Below are 20,289 nucleotides of genomic sequence, written 5' to 3'. Positions count from 1 at the left end.
TGTGTGTGATGTAAGCTTACATTGCCGCTGCTGCTTGTGGTGTTCTTATGTGTGATGTAACCTTGCATTGCCGCTTCGGCTTGTGGTGTACTTGTGTGTGATGTAAGCTTGCATTGCTGCTGCTGCTTGGGGTGTACTTGTGTGTGATGTAAGCTTGCATTGCCACTGCTGCTTGTCGTGTGTGATGTAAGCTTGCATTGCTGCTTTTAGTGCTGCACCTGCTCTTTGTATGTTTGGTGAAAGAAGCAAACGCTTGATTCTTCTTCAGGCCACTGCGTTCCTGTACTCACAATTGCTCACCCTGGCACCTCTCCACTTGCTGCTTTGGGAGCTTATTTAAATTCCTTTTCTGCATCAACCCCCGTCACTTACCCCGCAGGTGTCTTGTGTTGTCTTCTTGCACAGGGATACATCACATCTCATGTACACTGCAGACTGGTCTTTAAAGGCAAAGGTCTCTATCTTAAACATAACTTCCAGGGTATCGCCGTTGTGGATAATCTGTACGTCCACTTCATCCGTCACTGCACAGCTGTGGAGAGAAGAGAGTGAGGAGGTATATTTTAAAGATCGCTTTTAACGTCACAGTCAAGTCACCATTAAATTCTTGCTGTGCATGTGTCGGAGCCCACCAAGAGCACCTACCTGGTGAGATGTACCTATTTCGCCAGTGAGTGAAACCGGTTCGCAACTGTTGCCACCTTTTCATTTTTTCCTCCAATCAGCCACCCTTGCTGATACGTAAGAAGCCACGCAAGTGGCATCTGATTGGTTTGGTTTGGAGCGGTTTTTAGAAAAAAATAAAATAAAATACTCACCCGTCTGTGATGCAATTTAAATCAGTTGGGGACAGTGAGACTGGTCACCGTTGAGACTGCACTCTAAGGAGTCAGACTGACAAACGAGTGAGACTGTTCCAAGGTGTGAGATTAACATCAAACCAGAGAGATTGTGTGTTAATAAGTGAGCTTAAATTTAGTGAGTGAAGCAGTGTGCTAAGGTGATAGTGTTGTATACTGTCTCTGACACGAGATGGCACGAGGTATGACTCGTGTTATCTCGTGTCAGTCGCTTTCTGTTCTGTGCACATGCCACTGCATCTTTTGAAGGTGTAAGTTACTTGTTGTTTGGAATGATGTATTCATTAACTGCCTTGACTGGACTTGCTCCAGATGTGCCTCATTAAACTCTTCCTTCAACGAGCTTCCTGTGACCTTGTGTCTTTCCTACACTGGCGACGAGGAAAAAAGAACATTATATCTTCTAATTTGTTCATTAAAAAGAAGATTTCATTTGAAAAAAAAAGAAGAAGATTTCATCAATATTCATTTTATCGGATTTAAAAAAAAAAGGAAATCTCGACTTCAAGGAATTTAAACCTGCGGAGCTATTGGAAACCTGCGGACTCTTACAGATTCGACCTTAGAGAACACTCGCTTTCATCTTCTGAGGTATTTATATCAAATTATTTCTTTACCTCGAAGATTTCCGTAGCGCTAGTTGTCCTCAGCGCGAGTTTTCAGCAGCGCGAGTCCCTTTCAGTTCGAGCTCCAGCGCGAACGTGAATGCAACGCGAGATTCCTTCACAGCCTACGTCTCACGTCATACGCTTTCAAAACAAGGTCCACTGCCTTCAGAAAGAAAGCGATTTCCACGGCGGCCATCTTAAATTGGTGAATTTCGTTTCTTCATTGTTTTTCATCGTTTTTTTTTTCATTCTTTCAAGTTCGTGTTCCTGGAATCATTTCAACACGATTGTTTCTCACCTGAACCCTGCCTTAAGGTATTATTTTGGATCTTTTCCTTGTTTTAGTTAAAGATTATTCTCCCAAAAAAAAAGAGGAATAAGTCATCTCATTAACTTATTATATTTTAAAATGAGTGGAATTGTTCCTCCTCCTTCATTCTTGGCAAATAAAGGTGATCCTCCCATGGAATGGGAAATATGGGAACCAGTTTTCTTGGCTTATGTTGAAGTCATGGAAGGTACTGAATGCGAACCTGAGAGGAAATTATCACTTTTAAAACATTGTCTTGGGGGGATTGTATTAAAAGAATTTGTCACTCTTCCAGCCTTAACCAATCCCGGTGAGAAGGATGTGTATGAGTGTGCAGCGGAACAATTAAAAATAAGATTCGGGAAAAAAAAGAACATTGTCATGGAGAGATTTATTTTCTATTCCCGTAAACAATCTGCAGACGAACCAATTGATGATTTTGTATCTTCTCTCAGATCACTTGCTGTCACTTGTGATTTTGAACACATAACCTATGAACAAGTGTTAAGCGATCAAATACTGATGAGAACAAATAACAAAAAAGTCCAGGAAAGACTTTGGACAACTTCAGATATGTCCTTAAGTGCAGCTATTGATATCGCAAGGTCAATTGAACATTCTGAGAAGTTTGTGAAGGAAATAAGAGGAAGTGAAAAATGAGACGTTTTTAGTGTTTCCAAAGAAGGAGAAAAATTTAAGAAATCCTATTTTTAAAAATGATTTTTCTAACAATAAGAATGATTCAAAACTTAAGTATACTAAAAGTGATAAGAAGAACAACACTCAATGGATTTGAGTCCTCTTGAGGGTGGGTTTCCCTGATTGTGATTTCGGTTAAATCCAGCGGCGAATTGAGGCTATGTGTAGATCTTCGCAGCTTAAATAATTTGATCTGGGTGGATGCTCATCCCTTGCTGAATCTTCATGAGATGGTCTCAACATTAGGAGGTGCTGAGATTTTCTCGTGCATTGATTTGGCAAGTGCTTATCATCAGGTTGTCCTGGATGATGAATCCAAAAATTTGACAGCTTTTATTACGCCAGAAGGTCTCTTCAGATATAAACGTATGCCTTTTGGATTGGCTAGTGCCGCTTCCGTTTTTCAAAGGCTAATGAAAGAGACACTTGAAGGGTTGACAGGGGCAATCGCTTTTCAAGATGATATTCTTGTATTTGGAAAAAATGTGGAGGAGCATGATGATAATTTAAGAAAAGTTATATCTGCATTATCTACTAAGGGTCTTACCCTTCGCCTTGATAAATGTAAGATTAGAGAAAAAGAAGTGGAATACCTGGGACACTCCATCAGTGGTGCCGGGATTAGACCTAAGCAGAAACACATTGAAAGCATTATTAAGGCTCCTGTACCTGTTTCAAAAGAACAATTGGTAGCTTTTTTAGGACTAATGGAGTTTTATGCCAAATTTATTCCAAATTTTTCTTCTAAAGTAGATTCTTTTAGACCACTTTTAAAGAAAAATGCAAGGTTCTTATGGTCTGATGTATTGACAGAAGCATTTCAAAATCTCAAAGCTTTCGTTGTGAATGCACCTTGTTTGAGACCTTTTGTTGTGGGAAAAAAGTGTACCATCATGGTTGACGCAAGTAGCACGGGGTTAGGTGCTGTTCTCATGCAAAATGACTGCGGAAAAGAATGGATAATTGCTTATGCTTCAAGGGCTTTGAGGGATGCTGAAAAACATTACTCAGTTATTGAAAGAGAGTTATTAGCTTCAGTTTGGGCAGCTGAACATTTTAAAACTTTTCTATGGGGAACAAAATTCACTATTAAAACTGACCATAAGCCCCTTATTTACATGATGGCACCGGGTGGAGGTCGAACCTTATCAGCTCGCCTTGCCAGATTGGCTTCTAGACTACAATCATTCCATTTTGAGATGGTTTATGAAAAAGGGAAAACTAACATTCATGCTGATTGCATGTCCAGATTGCACACTTCCTATGATGCTCCTTGTGATGATGATGAGTGTGAAGTAGCTTTTACTTCCCAAGACGTTATGTTGGTGTATGGGGAGAAATTTGATTTGAGTAAGGAGTCCTGGGCGAGAGAAATGGAGAAGAGCATTGAATTGACTGAAGTTAAAAACTACATTTTACAAGGATGGCCAGAACAAAGGAAGTTTTCAGGTGAGATGATGAGTTATGCTAAAGTTCAGGATGAGTTAGCAATTGAAAATGGGGTTCTCATGAGAGGTGATAAATTTATTCCTCCCTCTTCCTTGAGGGACACTATCATTGGTATTGCTCATGAGGGACATTTAGGAATCTTGTTTACTAGGAGACGGATAAAAGATTTCTTTTGGTGGCCAGGAGTAGATGGTTGTGTGGAACACTACGTCCAAAAATGCTCAGAGTGTGCCAATAGTGACAAGTCCGCTGTTCCTTTGCGTTCTGAACCTTGTCCTGTGGAATATCCTTTTGGTCCTTGGCGGAAGTTAGGACTTGATTTTATTGGTCCATTTTCTGTCTTACCTGAACATGGAAGATTTGGTATGGTTTTGATAGATTATTTCTCAAAATGGCCAGAGGTCAAAATGGTCAGAGAGATAACAACTAAAAATGTGGTAGAGTTTTTAGATGAGACTTTTTGTAGGGAAGGAATCCCAGAAGAGTTAGTGACTGACAATGGGCCACAATTTACTAGCAAGGATTTTCAATGTTTTATCACTAAATGTGGGATCACACATAACAAAATCGCTGTGTTCCATCCCGAGGCCAATGGCCAGGTTGAAAGATTCAACAGAGTTGTCAAGGAGGCTATCCAGCTTTCTGTTAAAGGTAACCTGAACTGGCGTAATGCTCTTCAGTCTATGTTATTGTCTTACAGAACATCTCCTAATTCTGTTACATTGGTCAGTCCATTTGAACTTTTAAGGGGTCGGAAACCCAGTACTCGGTTGACTCCGTGGTGGCTGAAAAGAAATCTGAGTGACCATTGTGGTTTTTCAAAGGTAGATTATGACTTGGTTCGTAATAGAGTCAGTGCATATAAGGATGAGATGAAGAAAAGGATGGGGGGGGCAGTCTTCAGTAAGTGAAGGGGCCCCCTTAGCACTTGTAGAGAACTGGGTAGAGAGCTGTGACTCTCTCTTCCTAAAGCAGACTGTAAAGCAGCCTGCATGCGCTGTGGACTGAAGAAAAACAAAGTAGCAACATTGTTTCTCTTCAGTCAGAGCCACGAGCAGGCCCAGGACAAGGATGGGGGTGGGGGCCCCAGAGAGGGCACTGCACAGAAAGGGGCTACCTTCACTCCAGCTACTGTCAGCTTCGCTTTTACAAGTCAATGGAAGTGAAGTGAGAGACAGACAGACAGGGCACCCTTTGGAAACTATTTCACAGCCACAGAGGACAAACAAATGAAGTCAAGTTTGTAGAAGGCATTTACTGTCGCAGAACAGCAAATCCATTATTGGAGTGGTTCAGAGTGAGTACCGGACCGGATCTGACGCAGTCCTCAAATGGGGCACTGAAATGAGTTCATTTTCAGCCTGCTTCGCCCGTGTGACTGACTGAAGGATACTGGGTAGAAAGTGAACACGTTGAGTGCTTAACAAAGAGGCCGCCGATGGAAGCAACACTGTGGGCAGAACCACCGTATGTTTGGGGCCACAGCGCTGCACCCGGGTTGGTCAATGTGTCACTGAGAACCATCCATTATGAACACCACAATGTCCGGAGGTGACGTCGCTTGGCCAATGGACATAGTGTAGATACTGCCCAAGTAGAAGACAAGCGCTTCAGTCTCCCACGTCTGTGTAGTAAGCGCTATAGAACAGCTGCAATACAATCAGCATCAGTTCTTCAGGTGTGATAAAACGTCCTTTAACTCAATGACATCACAGAAGTATTTAGCATTCTTTACAGCACCCTGGCGGCGGCAGCATGCTAATAACAGTGGCTGGTGACAGGCACACACACATTCATTCACTAGTGACAAATACAGAGGCACATTCACTAGTGAAGAGCACAGAGCTGGATGTTTTCAAAGACAGGGCACTTCAAGCTCCCATTCTTGTGAACTCACTCCAGTGCCTGAAATAACATCTCAGAGGACACACAGGCCTGCACATTGCACACAGCATAGACACACACACAGATATACACACACTCTCACAGGCACATAAACCCATAAGCACAAGTCACACACAAAAACTGACAGTGATACCACCACAACACAAACACATACATACACAAATACGTGATATGCACGAAGTGTTATACACTCAAATATACAGGCTCATAGGTACACACGGTCGCATACACACGGTGATAAAACCACACTCAAGCACAGACTCCTCACACACGAACACACTCAAAGTGTGCTGTCACACTCATGCACAAACAACACACAAAATGTGTGCTGTCACACTCATGCACACAAACACACTCACAGTGTGCAGTCATACTCGTGCACACGAACACACGTCACACTCATGCACACGAACACACTCACAGTGTGCTGTCACACTCATGCACACGAACACAAGTCACACTCATGCACACAAACACACTCACAGTGTGCTGTCACACTCATGCACACGAACACACTCACAGTGTGCTGTCACACTCATGTGCACGAACACACGTCACACTCATGCACTCGAACACACTCACAGTGTGCTGTCACACTCATGCACACGAACACACGTCACACTCATGCACATGAACACACTCAAAGTGTGCTGTCACACTCATGCACAGGAACACACTCCCAGTGTGCAGTCATACTCATGCACACGAACACACTCACAGTGTGCTGTCACACTCTTACACACAAACACATGTCAAACTCATGCACACGAACACACTCACAGTGTGCTGTCACACTCATGCACACGAACACACGTCACACTCATGCACATGAACACACTCAAAGTATGCTGTCACACTCATGCACACAAACACACTCACAGTGTGCAGTCATACTCGTGCACACGAACACACGTCACACTCATGCACACGAACACACTCACAGTGTGCTGTCACACTCATGTGCACGAACACACGTCACACTCATGCACTCGAACACACTCACAGTGTGCTGTCACACTCATGCACACGAACACACGTCACACTCATGCACATGAACACACTCAAAGTGTGCTGTCACACTCATGCACAGGAACACACTCCCAGTGTGCAGTCATACTCATGCACACGAACACACTCACAGTGTGCTGTCACACTCATGCACACAAACACATGTCAAACTCATGCACACGAACACACTCACAGTGTGCTGTCACACTCATGCACACGAACACACGTCACACTCATGCACATGAACACACTCAAAGTATGCTGTCACACTCATGCACACAAACACACTCACAGTGTGCAGTCATACTCGTGCACACGAACACACGTCACACTCATGCACACGAACACACTCACAGTGTGCTGTCACACTCATTCACATGAACACAAGTCACACTCATGCACACAAACACACTCACAGTGTGCTGTCACACTCATGCACACGAACACACTCACAGTGTGCTGTCACATTCATGTGCACAAACACACGTCACACTCATGCACTCGAACACACTCACAGTGTGCTGTCACACTCATGCACACGAACACATGTCACACTCATGCACATGAACACACTCAAAGTGTGCTGTCACACTCATGCACAGGAACACACTCCCAGTGTGCAGTCATTTCGTGCACACGAACACACGTCACACTCATGCACACGAACACACTCACAGTGTGCTGTCATACTCATGCACACGAACACACTCACAGTGTGCTGTCACACTCATGCACACAAACACATGTCAAACTCATGCACACAAACACACTCACAGTGTGCTGTCACACTCATGCACACGAACACACGTCACACTCATGCACATGAACACACTCAAAGTATGCTGTCACACTCATGCACAGGAACACACTCACAGTGTGCAGTCATACTCATGCACACGAACACATGTCACATTTGTGCACACGAACACACTCACAGTGTGCTGTCACACTCATGCACACGAACACAAGTCACACTCATGCACACGAACACACTCACAGTGTACTGTCACACTCATGCACACGAACACACTTTCAGTGTACACCCACTCTCATGCACACAACTTAGACATATAACATCGTGATATACACACACTGATATACTGATGGATACACTCAACCAAAGGCTCACATTCACACTCCCAGTAACACACCAACAATCACACACAACTAAACACACAAACTATGATAGTATCAGCTGTGCACACAGCACAGATGCGCAGATATGTTCTGTACACAGACCACTCTCATATGCACAGGCACAAGGACCCACCGCTGCAGATAGGGGCACACACGCACTGACACACACAAACATGCAGAACTAAGCACTCACACTCACTGTGATACACTCAGCCGGGCACTCACCAAAGATACACATATACTTATATATACACCCTCCACTCTCATATGCACACTCACAAAGACTCACAAGTGCAGATAGACACACACACACACACACTCAGTTATACACAGACATTGATAAAAGCAACAGAAGCATACAGACACATGGAATGGTACACACTCTTACACACACTGATACACAGGCCCACAGGAGCACAGACACACACCTGGTGTCCTGCCCTTGGTTTTTCTGCTCTGTGTGGTCTGAGGATTGAATGTCTCTTTCTCCAAACCTCTGTTAGTCCTTCCCTGTCACTAGGATCAGCTGTGTTCTTGCTGCATTGTGTGTATGTCCGTGTTGTACAGAATGCGCTGGTGTAGTGTTTTGCTTATTGACTATGATTTTGTTATTCATACAAGAATATGCATATCCAGTGTAAATAGCACTGACATGCCATGAGATCAGCTTCGGAGCACGCACAAGGAAGACAGCAAATAAATACATGCTAGCCAAGGCACACAACACAGAGCAGGACACCTGTGCATCACAACAGTACAGGTGTGTAACTGTCCCATCTTGTGTCCGGCTGGGCTCCTAATGTTGTGTTTCCTGCACCTCAATGTGTGCTATGCTTATTACTTATTGTCACATATATTGTTCTCAATAAAGCACTCTCACCACCCGGGCCTTCTATGTGCTATAAATGAACTTCAGAATAAACACAGACAGACTAGAATAAACAAGCACACACACAAACACTGAAGCACACGCTCGCAGACACACACAGAGACATAGGCAAGCACACACAAATTCACAAACACACACACGTGCAGCCGCAAACACACACAAACTATATATACATCCTCATGCACAGGCACACAGGCATGCTGAGATACACACAAACACAGACACGTTCACATAGATTTGCACGCAGATAAGCACGCACATACCCATACAGCATCACCGAGGGGAAATACATACACACACACACACACAAACGCATGCACGTTTACAAGTACAAACACATGCAGGCACTTCGACATACCCAAACAAATATGCACATTCAGACACACACATGCAGGTATGCAAGCGTACATGTACATGAGGGCACATACGCGCACATACATAGACAAGCATCCACATACATGTACACACACGCACATACATGAGCACTGGAGAGAGGCTGTGGAGAGGCCTTTAGGGGCAGAGAATCACAGGCCGAGTCTGGGTGGCATGGGGCCCCCACTCACTGATGAGTCGGTACAGTCTGGCAAGGGCCTGTGGTCCCTTTGGGGTGTCAAGACTCTCAAGAGAAGCTTAAGGTAGGGTCTGCTTACTGTGGCACCCCGTACAGGCCTGGGGAGAGGAGGGTATGTGACTGGTGCCTCTTTGCCTCCCATCCACTAGTGCTGCATGCCTACTTCTGAAATCAGACCCCAGCTGGCCCTTGTGTCCCATCGCCTCCCACTGCCTACTACGTCATGTGCATTCTAACCTTCAAATCCAGCCCACCCATTCCACTCACCCAAATATCCATCCATCCAACAAATCATCCACCCATCCCCAGCCACACACCCATCATTCCATCCACCCGTCCATCCATTCAACTATCCATTCCCAATATCCCGTGCTGCCGCTGAGCGGGGGAGTTGAGACCACAAGCCCCAGAAGCCTCCGCGACCTGGACGGAAGTCGCGTCGAGGCTGAGCGCGCCAGGAGGCGCACAAAAAGGGGCATCCCTTCCCGCGTCGCGGGACGCGCGCGGGCAGGCGCCGGGCTAAGCCCGGGCAAAGGGCGGGCCCTCAGAGGCACGAAAAGGCCAGGCTAGGCCATCCCCATTACATTTATCTGCTGCAAACTAAGGTACTGTACCCATTGTGACTTTCTGGTCTTTACATTGCATTACTGCCACGTGTATTGTTATCGCATCAGCATTGCCAGCAGTACATCTGTTCTACAACCTACTCGTCTCGACTTGACGTTAGGTTTCCTGCTTTTTCTTCTGCTATTATCCTAAGAATGGGGAAAAAACGGGTCCCTGTCCCAGCTGAGTCTGTGAACACCTTAGACTCATATCTTGTGCAAGTAGTCAACGATATCAATAACAAGCGTAGGCAATCTCTTGGGTTGAGTCAATCACCCATTTTGCCGTCAGCAAGTCCATCGACAAGCGCCCTAAGCTCTGAGACATCTGAACTACTGCCAGATAATCTTCCAGGGATTCCAGAAAATCTGATTTCTCAAGATCCGGACTCCGAGGATAAAGCTGATTCTGACCTCCAATCAGATAGACAAGATCTGATCGACTTATCAGATAACACCACCAATGATCTAAATCAGCAGACAGCTGCCACGGAAGTAGTTCTTCACTCTCCGCAAATTGCCACAAGGGCTGTCAGAGCTTGTCGAAAATCTGCAGCGAAACGTGGGGGCAAACATCTTAGCAGGAAGAAGGCCGCTACACCACCCCCGACTCGAGTAAGGAAACAGCTCGATCCCGTCACTGATATTGAGCCAAGAAGTACCATCGACGAGGACCTCTTTAACAGAATACAAGATATGATTGATATTAAAATCAGGACCATAATCAAACCCATGATAGGGAAATTGGACAAGTTAACATCAGAGGTAAAAAAGTTGGGTGCGGCATATAGTAAGCTGGCAGACGAGGTTGAAAATTTATCTTTCCTCGTCACAAACTTAATACCCACAAACGTAGAAGCCACCCCTAATGAGAGTAGCTCGCAACCCATACAGCAAGGGCCGTCACTCCCGCCCCCATCACCCTCACTACCACCATTACCTGCAGTGTGCCAGGTTGCAGATACTGCAGTCCCTAGCATTAGTACATCTGCTGCTATAGCGGAAGCACACCAAGTGGACATCTCTGCCCAATTTATCTTGGAAGCCTCACCGGTTGTCCTGGTGCTGGCCAACATCCCAGTTTTAACACAAGGCAAAGTAGAGTCCAACCAGGACCTAAAAGACAAAGCGTTACATTGGCTAACCAATAACATGTTTATGACAGAACAGGGTTTTGATAAGCTGGCAGGGGATATTGTTATGTCAAGGAGGGTTCCATGGATCGGTAGCAAGCCCAAAAAGTTTCAAGGGGATTGTGTCATCTTAAATTTTGCCAATGCCGAGGTCCTCCCAGACATCTTAAACAACATCTTCCCGCCCCAACGACGTAGTGGCTCCATAATTCCTCTCACCCTCAAGTTCTTTTTCGACAAAAATAGGTTTACCACCTTACCTAAACTTCCTACCTACAAAAGATCTACCAATGCTGACAGATGGGGAGGGGGCCCTAGACTTCGACATCATAATGACTGGTCTCAACCAACAGCTTATAGGGAGCCAGGTAGACCCTATCGCCCAAATGACCTAAACATCAGGCCACCTTTGGTACAAGAGCCAAGAGGGAATGTTTGGGGTTCTGGTATACGGGCCTATGATTATAACACCAGGGGTTTTAGGCCAACACAATGGTTGGGAAACGATCAGTTCCCGGTACACCCAATAACCCCACAACCTCTGTGGAACTTAGCTCCATTTGGACAGGCCCAGGCAGCCACCCCTTTTGAGTGGGGATTTGGTACTGGCAACAGATTTGCTCCTCTGTCAGACTTAAATTCCTGCGACTGACTCGAACCAGAAGCAGTCCAAGAACGGGAGGAGGCGTTCGACTCATTAGTTACAGGTGGTGTCAGGTATTGCAACAACCAATAGCTGAAAGTGCAAATGAGATTGCGATAGTAGACTCAAGGCCATCCACTGACCACTGTAAGATAATGAGTTGGAACGTGGCGGGCCTAAACGCCAAACGTCAGGATCATGCATGGCTAAGTTTTATCTCTAAGCATCATATCATCGCCCTGCAAGAAACCTGGGATACGGCGTATAACCTTTGGTGGGATGGGTACATTAGTTTCACTAAACCTGCAGTCCCTAGTAGAGCGGGCAGAGCCAAGGGGGGCTTGGCGATCTTGTTTTCACTGGCTCTAAAAGGCAGCTATAGGCAGATCAGCTCTGATTCCGATAACATTTTAATGATTGAGAGGGTGACCAGTAAAGACTGTAAGTCATTATATGTAAACTTTTATAATTCTAGGAATAGCGATTATAATGGTCGTAATATCGCAAGCCTAGATAACATTTTAAATACAGTACTTCAGGATATAAATTTTGTTTATGAGTTAATTTTATTAGGCGATTTTAATATCCATTTGTGCGAATTAGCCTGCAAGGGTAGTGATGCAAAGGATGCTGAGGATGCAGCCACACAGGGCCCTCATTTCGAACATTCTGTAGAGGGGCAGGAGCTTGAGGAACTCCTGGCCAACTTTGATTTAATTGAACCTGACTGCGCCCTGAGAATTCCAACTTTTACCGGCACCCTACATGGTACAGTGATTGATTATATTTTCGTGACTCGGGGAATTCTAAGCAGGACTATGGCCTATTGCACTGTACCCACTCACTTCAGCGATCACAACCCAGTACTTCTTGAAGTGGCCTGGGGTGCCTACATGGGGGCACCCCCAGCAACGGAGAAAGTGGCACATTCTCTGAGGACCGCTGATCAAAACAGACGAGTGAAGTGGGCTAAAGTGATCCCGGACAATTTCTATAAAAAATGTTTCCCCAAAATCAAAGCCCAAGTTGAGCTTTGTAGAAATCCGGTTACACAGGGGCATACCATAGTCGCAGCCTATGAGGCAATCTGCGCCCAAGTCTCTAAGGATCTCCTGGTTAAACCCACCCCGGGAGCACAAGGTCATAAGCGCTGGTTTGATCATGAATGCTCGAAAGCACACAGAGAACTGCTAGCGGCACTAAAATTTGTACCCAGGGATAGAGCTGAAATCTCTAGAAAAAGGAAGATCTACAAAGCGGCCACAAAAATCCGCAAAGACGCAATCAAACGCGAAACCTGGGATAATCTCCTTTCCGCGGCTGTACTAAAGGACAGTAGGAGATTTTGGGAGATCTTGAGGCAGCCCCTATTCGCGGAAGACAACAACGCACCCATGGACTGTGTGATCGCTGACGAAACATGGTTGTCCTTTTTCAAAAATGTATATGGGGGAGATGATGACGAAGGCAGAAACAGGGGTCAGCTGTCTAGTAAAAACGTACACCCCATTATCTTCAACTCGCAAGAAGTGGAAAAAGCACTCCTGGCAACCACCAAACACAAGGCACCTGGTCCGGATGGAGTCCCGGCTGACTTCTTCATGTTCTCTCCCAAGCTATGGGCCGAGGTTATGGCAAATTTGTTTAATGCAGTGAACGGCAACCCGGCGCCTGCCTCATGGGCCATATCCACGATTGTCCCCATCTTCAAAAACAAAGGGCGCAGGGACGACCCCGCTTTCTACAGGCCCATATCCCTACTGGACTCGACCATAAAAATATTGGGCAGAGTTCTGTTAGCCAGATTGAGGGAGAACATCGAGGACCGTGGAGGCCTATCTGACTTGCAATACGGTTTTAGAGAGAGAAAGGGTACCATTGAACAATGTACTAACTTGCATCTCCTCATTTCCAAGTATACGGTAGCCAAGGAGGGGTCTGTGTTTCTTGCCTTTATGGACCTTTCATCGGCGTTCGATCTTGTTAATAGACCAAAATTGTGGGTGATCCTGTTGGAGCTGGGCATCGAAGAAGCCTTGGTCTCGTTCATGGCCACTATGCATCAGGAGCTCTTCGCAGCAGTCCGAGTGTCAAACAATGGTAGATGCACCCCATTATTTAAATCCTTAAAGGGGGTACGTCAAGGCTGCATCTTAGCCCCCACGCTTTTTACCATCTACATCAACGGCTTGGGGGCACATCTGCGCGGCCTGAATGCGGACGTCCCACGTGCAGGGGATGTGCAAATTCCGGCACTCCTGTACGCTGACGACGCCGTGCTGATTGCTCAAACTGGTGTTGGCCTCCAGACTCTTTTGGACGCATTTGGAATTTTTATGAATAATTTGGATTTGAAGGTGAATGTATCAAAATCACACACTATGGTAATGGGGCGCGAGTGCACCAAAAAAAGGCACAAATCTTTCTTTTGGAGTGGGGTCCCCGTCTCAATGGTAACGACATTCCCCTACTTGGGTGTTTTATTTGATCAAAAGGTAACATGGGGACCACAGATAAGAGCCAAAAAGTTGGCGGTAATTAGATCCTCCTCAGCGATCCTTGGTTTTGCAGGCAAGCTGGGAGCCCGGCCCATGGAAGCCCTTCTAAAGATCTATAAGAGCAAGCCAGTGGCTATTGCACTTTACGGTTCTCCTTTGTGGGGCTACGCTAATCTTGACCCTATCCAGAGAGCGGAAAACAGATTTATTAGATCCCTTCTATCTGTACCTCAGTCTACCCCAACCTACTCAATCCATCGAGAGGTGGGCTTACCGTATTTGTCAGATCTACTGAGCTTAGCACCTCTGATTCTATGGTTGAAATTGTGGTTAAACGAAGACCTCCCACTAAACCATACAATCCTGAAGGATGTTTTATCTTTAGATAAACATAGTAGTATCCCATGGATGGCCTACCTAATTAAATCATTTACCGACCTGGGCCGCCCTGAGCTCTTTCTATGCCCAGACAAAATCAGGGTTGAAGATATAGGTCACATAAAAAAGGCATTCATGGACAGGAAGGAAGCGCATCGTGAGGATGCAGAACTATTGAAGCCATCAGTTAGGTCTCATAACCTTTTGGTTAGCGCCCCTTCAATTGCACATTATCTTATTTTTGTAACCGTTCCCTACCATAGGTTTCTGCTAACCAAGTTCAGGTTCAACCTGATACACTACCATCTTGGTTCATATAAGGGATGGCAGAAGCCAGATGAAGCCCCACCCTGTAGATGCGACGACTTCTCGGTGCAGGACACACTGCACTTCGTCCTGTTTTGCAGCTTTTTTCATGAGCAGAGGAAAAAATACCTACTCCCTGTCCTGAAAGAAGCGGGCTTCACTCAGGTTCGTCCGGCCTTGCTTTATTTACAGCTTTTGTCAAATCCCCGCACTACCTTTTGCATCGCGAATTTCTTAGTTGCCGCAGCTAGGGCAAAAGCTGTCGGTCAAAACTCGCCTTAGCAATTTTTAAGGGTTTTTTATCAGAATTACTTTTGCCTCTTATGAACGAATTTGTATAGTCTTAACATTTGTATAGTATTTAACTTTTATCTGTAGTTTTAATGCTTTTATGAAAATGCTGGGCTATGTATGTATGGGCATATGTATCCTATGTTATGTTTTATTGTTTACTGTTTATGTTTCTTTGTATGACTTGCAATAAGTCGAATAAAGATATCCTGACTGACTGACTGACTATCCATTCATCCAGCAGCGGCCGGTACAGTTAAGCGCCGGAAGGGGCGGATCTATAGACCATAGAATAGAGTAAATTAAATAAATAAATAAATCCTTATACAACATCAGTCAACAACACCCGCACGCCGAGCTTAACTGCATCACCCGCTGCTGCATCCATCCGTCCGTCCATCCATTCAGCCATCCATTCCAAGCCATACACCCATCCTTTCATCCATGCAGCCGTACCTCTGTCCATCCATCTATTCATCCATCCCCAGCCAGATATATCCATCTGTCCATCCCTTGCCACACACACATCCGTTCATCCATCCATCCATCCATCTGTCTGTCCGTCCATCCCCCCAGTCACACACCCATCCGTCCATCCATCCATCCATCCATCCACCCATCCATCCGTCTGCCCATGCAACCATCCCCAAGCGCACACCTATCCTTTCATCCATACATCCTTCCATCCATCCATCCCCAGCCACACACCCATCCTTTCATCCATCCGTACCTCAGTCCACCCGTCCATCCATCTCCAGCCACATATCCATCCCTAGCCACACACACATTAGTTCATCCATCTATCTAAACATCCGCCTGCCACCACACACCCATCTGTCCATCCACCTATCTACCCATCCCTCCACCTATCCATCTACATTCATCCATCCGTACCTCCGTCCGTCCATCCATCCAACCATCTATCCCCAGCCACACATCCATCCATCCACATCCATCTATCCATCCGTACCACCGTCCACCGACCCATCTGTCCATCCATCCAAAGTGGGGCAAAGTGGTAGGTGGTGGACCGGGCCACCGGGGAAGGGGGGCCCCCTCCATGTGTTTTGCAGGGGGGCCCCCTCAAGTTTGGTTACGCCACTGCGCCCTTGAGTAATTATGTCCCATTAAAATGTAATGTGTATATCAGTCTGAATAAGTCTCATACAAATGGCAAGTGGCAGAGACAACTCTTGTCCAGACTAAAGGCGCACAACAAATTTTGTGTGTTTTGTCTTACTTTATTTGATGTTTATACGAAGCTGTGTCTTTGTGAGGTGGCAATCCTGAATATCGACACCACAATATTGGTGGTGCAAAATATCAAGGACAAAATATTGAAAATAAAATATTGACAGGTAAATAAGTCTAGATTTTCTACACCTAACACCACATATATGTAAGATATATATATATATGATGATGATCTCTTTTTTCATGTTCATGTATGATTCATCGTATATATCTGGCCAGGACCATCTGGATGTATACACGCATATGTCTATACTGTTTTTAGGGTTATTTTAGTCAATTTTAAATGTAACTATCTCAGGGATCTGAGTACTTACAAGTTACAGATAATGAATTACTTCTTGACCTCGCAGTATGCACTTTTTGTTTCTTTTTGCACAATTCTTACACAGTCTCACATGCACTTTATCCTATTGCTGCTTTTCTATTTTTGCACTAATCACTTTATTGACATATCTATGTTGAATTTCTTCATGTAATAGCGTGTGCAATATAATGTATTATCAATGTATTTATACAGATATACTTTTGTTTTTTAAATATTTATATTATATTTTTGAAGCTTAATAGGATTCATCCTGTTATCAAATGCAATTTACGCTTTACTCAAAGAAAAAAGAAAAAAAGAAAAATATGTAAATAATTTTTTCATGTCTATGAACATGTGATTCGTGATGTCATCACTAGAGGTGTGTTCACTTCACAAGCATATAAAAATAGCAACTGTTTATAGTAGCATTACAGTGTGAACAAGGGCGAGTTGGCTCGAAACGCGCAGCTGTAACCTGTGAATAAACTACTATCTGCTGTACCTGGCTGGTCCCTCTCCTTCGTTGCTGGCGCGAAGCGCTGAGCTGTGTTGCAAGGAGCTGCTTCTTCATATATATATATATATATATATATATATATATATATATATATGTATATGGTATGTAGATGCTAAGTTAGTACTTGTACATCTACACTTCTTTATATGCACAACCTTACGATATTTTGTCCCTCGGTATTCTGTCCTCAATATTCTGATATGACAATATTCTGGGAGTTGATATTTAGCAGTAGAGTCTCTTCGTGAAACTCTCCACTCACATTAGAAGCCACTTTAGCCACATATGATTATCTGTGGACTGAGTAATAGTTTCTTGAACTGACCACAATACCAGAGAAAGGCTTCCGCTATCCACACCAAGAATGTTACGTGAACAGCTCACAAAGGGCTCATGCTCTGCAACAGCGACTGGCCTTTCGTTTCTACAATATTACTTGTGAATGGCCTGCTCTCTTTTATTCATCCACTTTTGCTGCCGGTGATCACGGATTCCTTTTATCTGCTTCCTGTATCCAGAATGCTTTAAGGTCCACATTTCTTCGACTATAAGCTATGAAAAGGCGACAAAAAGGAAGTGAGAGAAAGACAAAGCAATGCTTAGAATCATCCACTTACCCGTTTGATATTAGGAGCACGCCGGGTTCAGAGGGGCTGCTGCTGGGGGAGGCAATGCACTTGTCTGCTCTCAACGAAAACACGTCTGCATCCGAGAAAGAAGTGGAGATGCCAATGTAGAGCGGGGTTCCCACCGTCAGTTTAGTATCTACTGTGTACGGATCAGTAAAGGCATTAGACATGTAGGCAGCCATGGTGGCGGTGATGGGTCCCGAGCCATTCACTGATGGGAGAGTCACTGTGCTGCATTAACCAAAAAAACATCAGGGTAAGTACATTATTATTATTATTATTAATTGACACTTATTAAGCGCATGGCTACCCTGAGGCATCCCAGCGCTGATGGCACAAAAGGGAATAGGGAGGCGGCTACTAATTGATGCTCTGGAAAAGCCAAATTTTAAGATACTTGTGGAAGGTGAGGTGAGATGTCTCTAAGCACAGATTGAGGGGGATGGAGTACATAAGAGTAATTCAACATCTCAGAAATATATTTACACTTTATTTGAAACCTTAACGGATAAGCTCTGAATGGTATTCGCTTTACATCTCCAGACAGGAGTTTGAGGATAACCTACAGGAGCCTAGCGACTATACAGACTGTGGAAGAGATGCATATGGTACTTTTTTCCAAAGAGATGCTGGGATTAATTATCAATTCAATTCAAATAATCTTTATTTCGATCATAAAAGATCATAAAAGATGTACAAATATTTGTCACCATTAAAAACGTTATGGAGTTATGTGTTTTAAAAAGTTACCCAAATTCATGATTACAGTCTAATTAGTATAAAATGGATTTTGGTTAAGAACGAGAAGTTCATACGGCTTTGGTGTTCCTTATAATTCTTGCACGTAGTCGCCACATTGCCGTCAAAAATGTTGCCATTACGAACACTGTTGGAGCCGATAAGCTTAGTCACACAATAGGTTTATCACTCATGTTTGTTGTCTATCCTACTTTTTCAGATACTTAGTCAGCCAATTTGCTTGTGTGACCCACTGCTACATTTTGTTGATTTAATTGTTTGTCCAAGAGAGACATTATGAGTTGGGTATTGCCGGCATATGTGAGTATGTTGATGTTGTCTGTGCAAATGATGCCGTCCGTTGGTGTCATGTAGATGTTGAAAAGGGTTGGGCTAAGTGAGGAACCCTGCAGGTCTGTACAAATGAGTTTCTGGGCTTCTGACGGGTAAAGTCATATGTTGACTGTGTCCTTCTGGGAAGAAAGGTGCAAACCTTTTGCAGGGCGGGCCCGTGAATGCCTGCCTCAAGAAGTCATCTGATCATGATGAAATGGAAGACTGTCAAAAGTAGCAGAGAGGTTGAGTTGGGTGAAGGCGCTGGTTTCTTCTTTGTCACAGACCATTCAATGTCATCTATTGTTGCTGTGAGGATCGACTCTGTACTGTGGTTAGGTCTAAAACCTGATTCTGTGGCTTCAATGAGCTGGTGGTCGGTGATGTGGTTGGAGAGGAGTCAATTGATGACTTTCTCTAGGATCTTGACAGGTTACGGAAGAAGGGAGACTGGTTGGTAGTTCGTGAATTTGGCTGGGTCTGATGAGGGCTTCCTCTGGAGGGCGCTGACAGCTGCATACTTCCAGACTTCTGAGAAGGTGGCTGTGTCAATGGAAGTACTGAGCCTAGGGGTGAGAGCTTTGCTGTTGAAGTAGAACATCTGCTGAAGATGTAAAGCCACAAAATGGATGGCCTTCAGGATGGCTGTGGTTTCCTCTTTGGTGATGGGGTTCCATTTTATCAGGATGTCACTTTTGTTCTGATACTGGAAGATTTATTGTAAGGGTGATGGTCTGATATATGCCAAAGCTGGTGTAGGTGGCTGTGATTTTGTTGGAGAATAAATCTGAGAGGTAATTGCACAGGTAATTGCACAGTGTTTGTGCTGGGCTGCTATTGCTGGTGGTTGCTGCTGGTGTGGTGGGTGAAGTCCTCAAGGATAACAAAAATGTCTTTACTATTGTTGCGCTGTTGTTGATCCTCTCAGCTGGAGACTTCCTTTTGGTTTGCCAGATTTGCGGATGTTAGTGTCTATGGGCAGATTTCAATGTTTCCTTGTCCGATTCTTCCTGGATCACTCTCCATCTCTCTTCCAGTTGTTTGCAGGGCTGTTTGGTTATTCTGAGTTCTTTTTTTCCTGAGAAGCCAGGGTGCTGGTGCAGATGGGGATAAAGTTATTAAAGTTACTGATGTTGCTTCATAGGTGGCCTGTGGATTCTGGTTGGCTTATGTGCAGGGTGGCGGCCTGGTCTACCTCGACAGGTTGTTCCAGTGTCGGTG

The 20,289-nt window shown here is 44.7% G+C and overlaps 1 protein-coding gene across 1 annotated transcript in view; it reads right to left on the bottom strand.

The window, feature by feature from the left end:
• Positions 1–354: 354 nt before the first annotated feature.
• LOC147733116 (uromodulin-like) overlaps positions 355–20,289 on the bottom strand; it is a 195,009-nt gene continuing 175,074 nt past the window's right edge. The window contains exons 7-8 of the mRNA XM_086955814.1: positions 17,986–18,228; positions 355–532 (exon numbers count right to left, since the gene is read on the bottom strand). Of these exons, the coding sequence (XP_086811940.1) occupies positions 355–532; positions 17,986–18,228 (421 nt within the window). The remainder of the gene's footprint in view (positions 533–17,985; positions 18,229–20,289) is intronic.

This window comes from Lissotriton vulgaris, chromosome 2_1 (assembly GCF_964263255.1).
Source record: "Lissotriton vulgaris chromosome 2_1, aLisVul1.2, whole genome shotgun sequence".
In the NCBI taxonomy this organism is placed as follows: domain Eukaryota; kingdom Metazoa; phylum Chordata; class Amphibia; order Caudata; family Salamandridae; genus Lissotriton; species Lissotriton vulgaris.
This window is presented reverse-complemented; position numbering and strand designations above follow the sequence as displayed.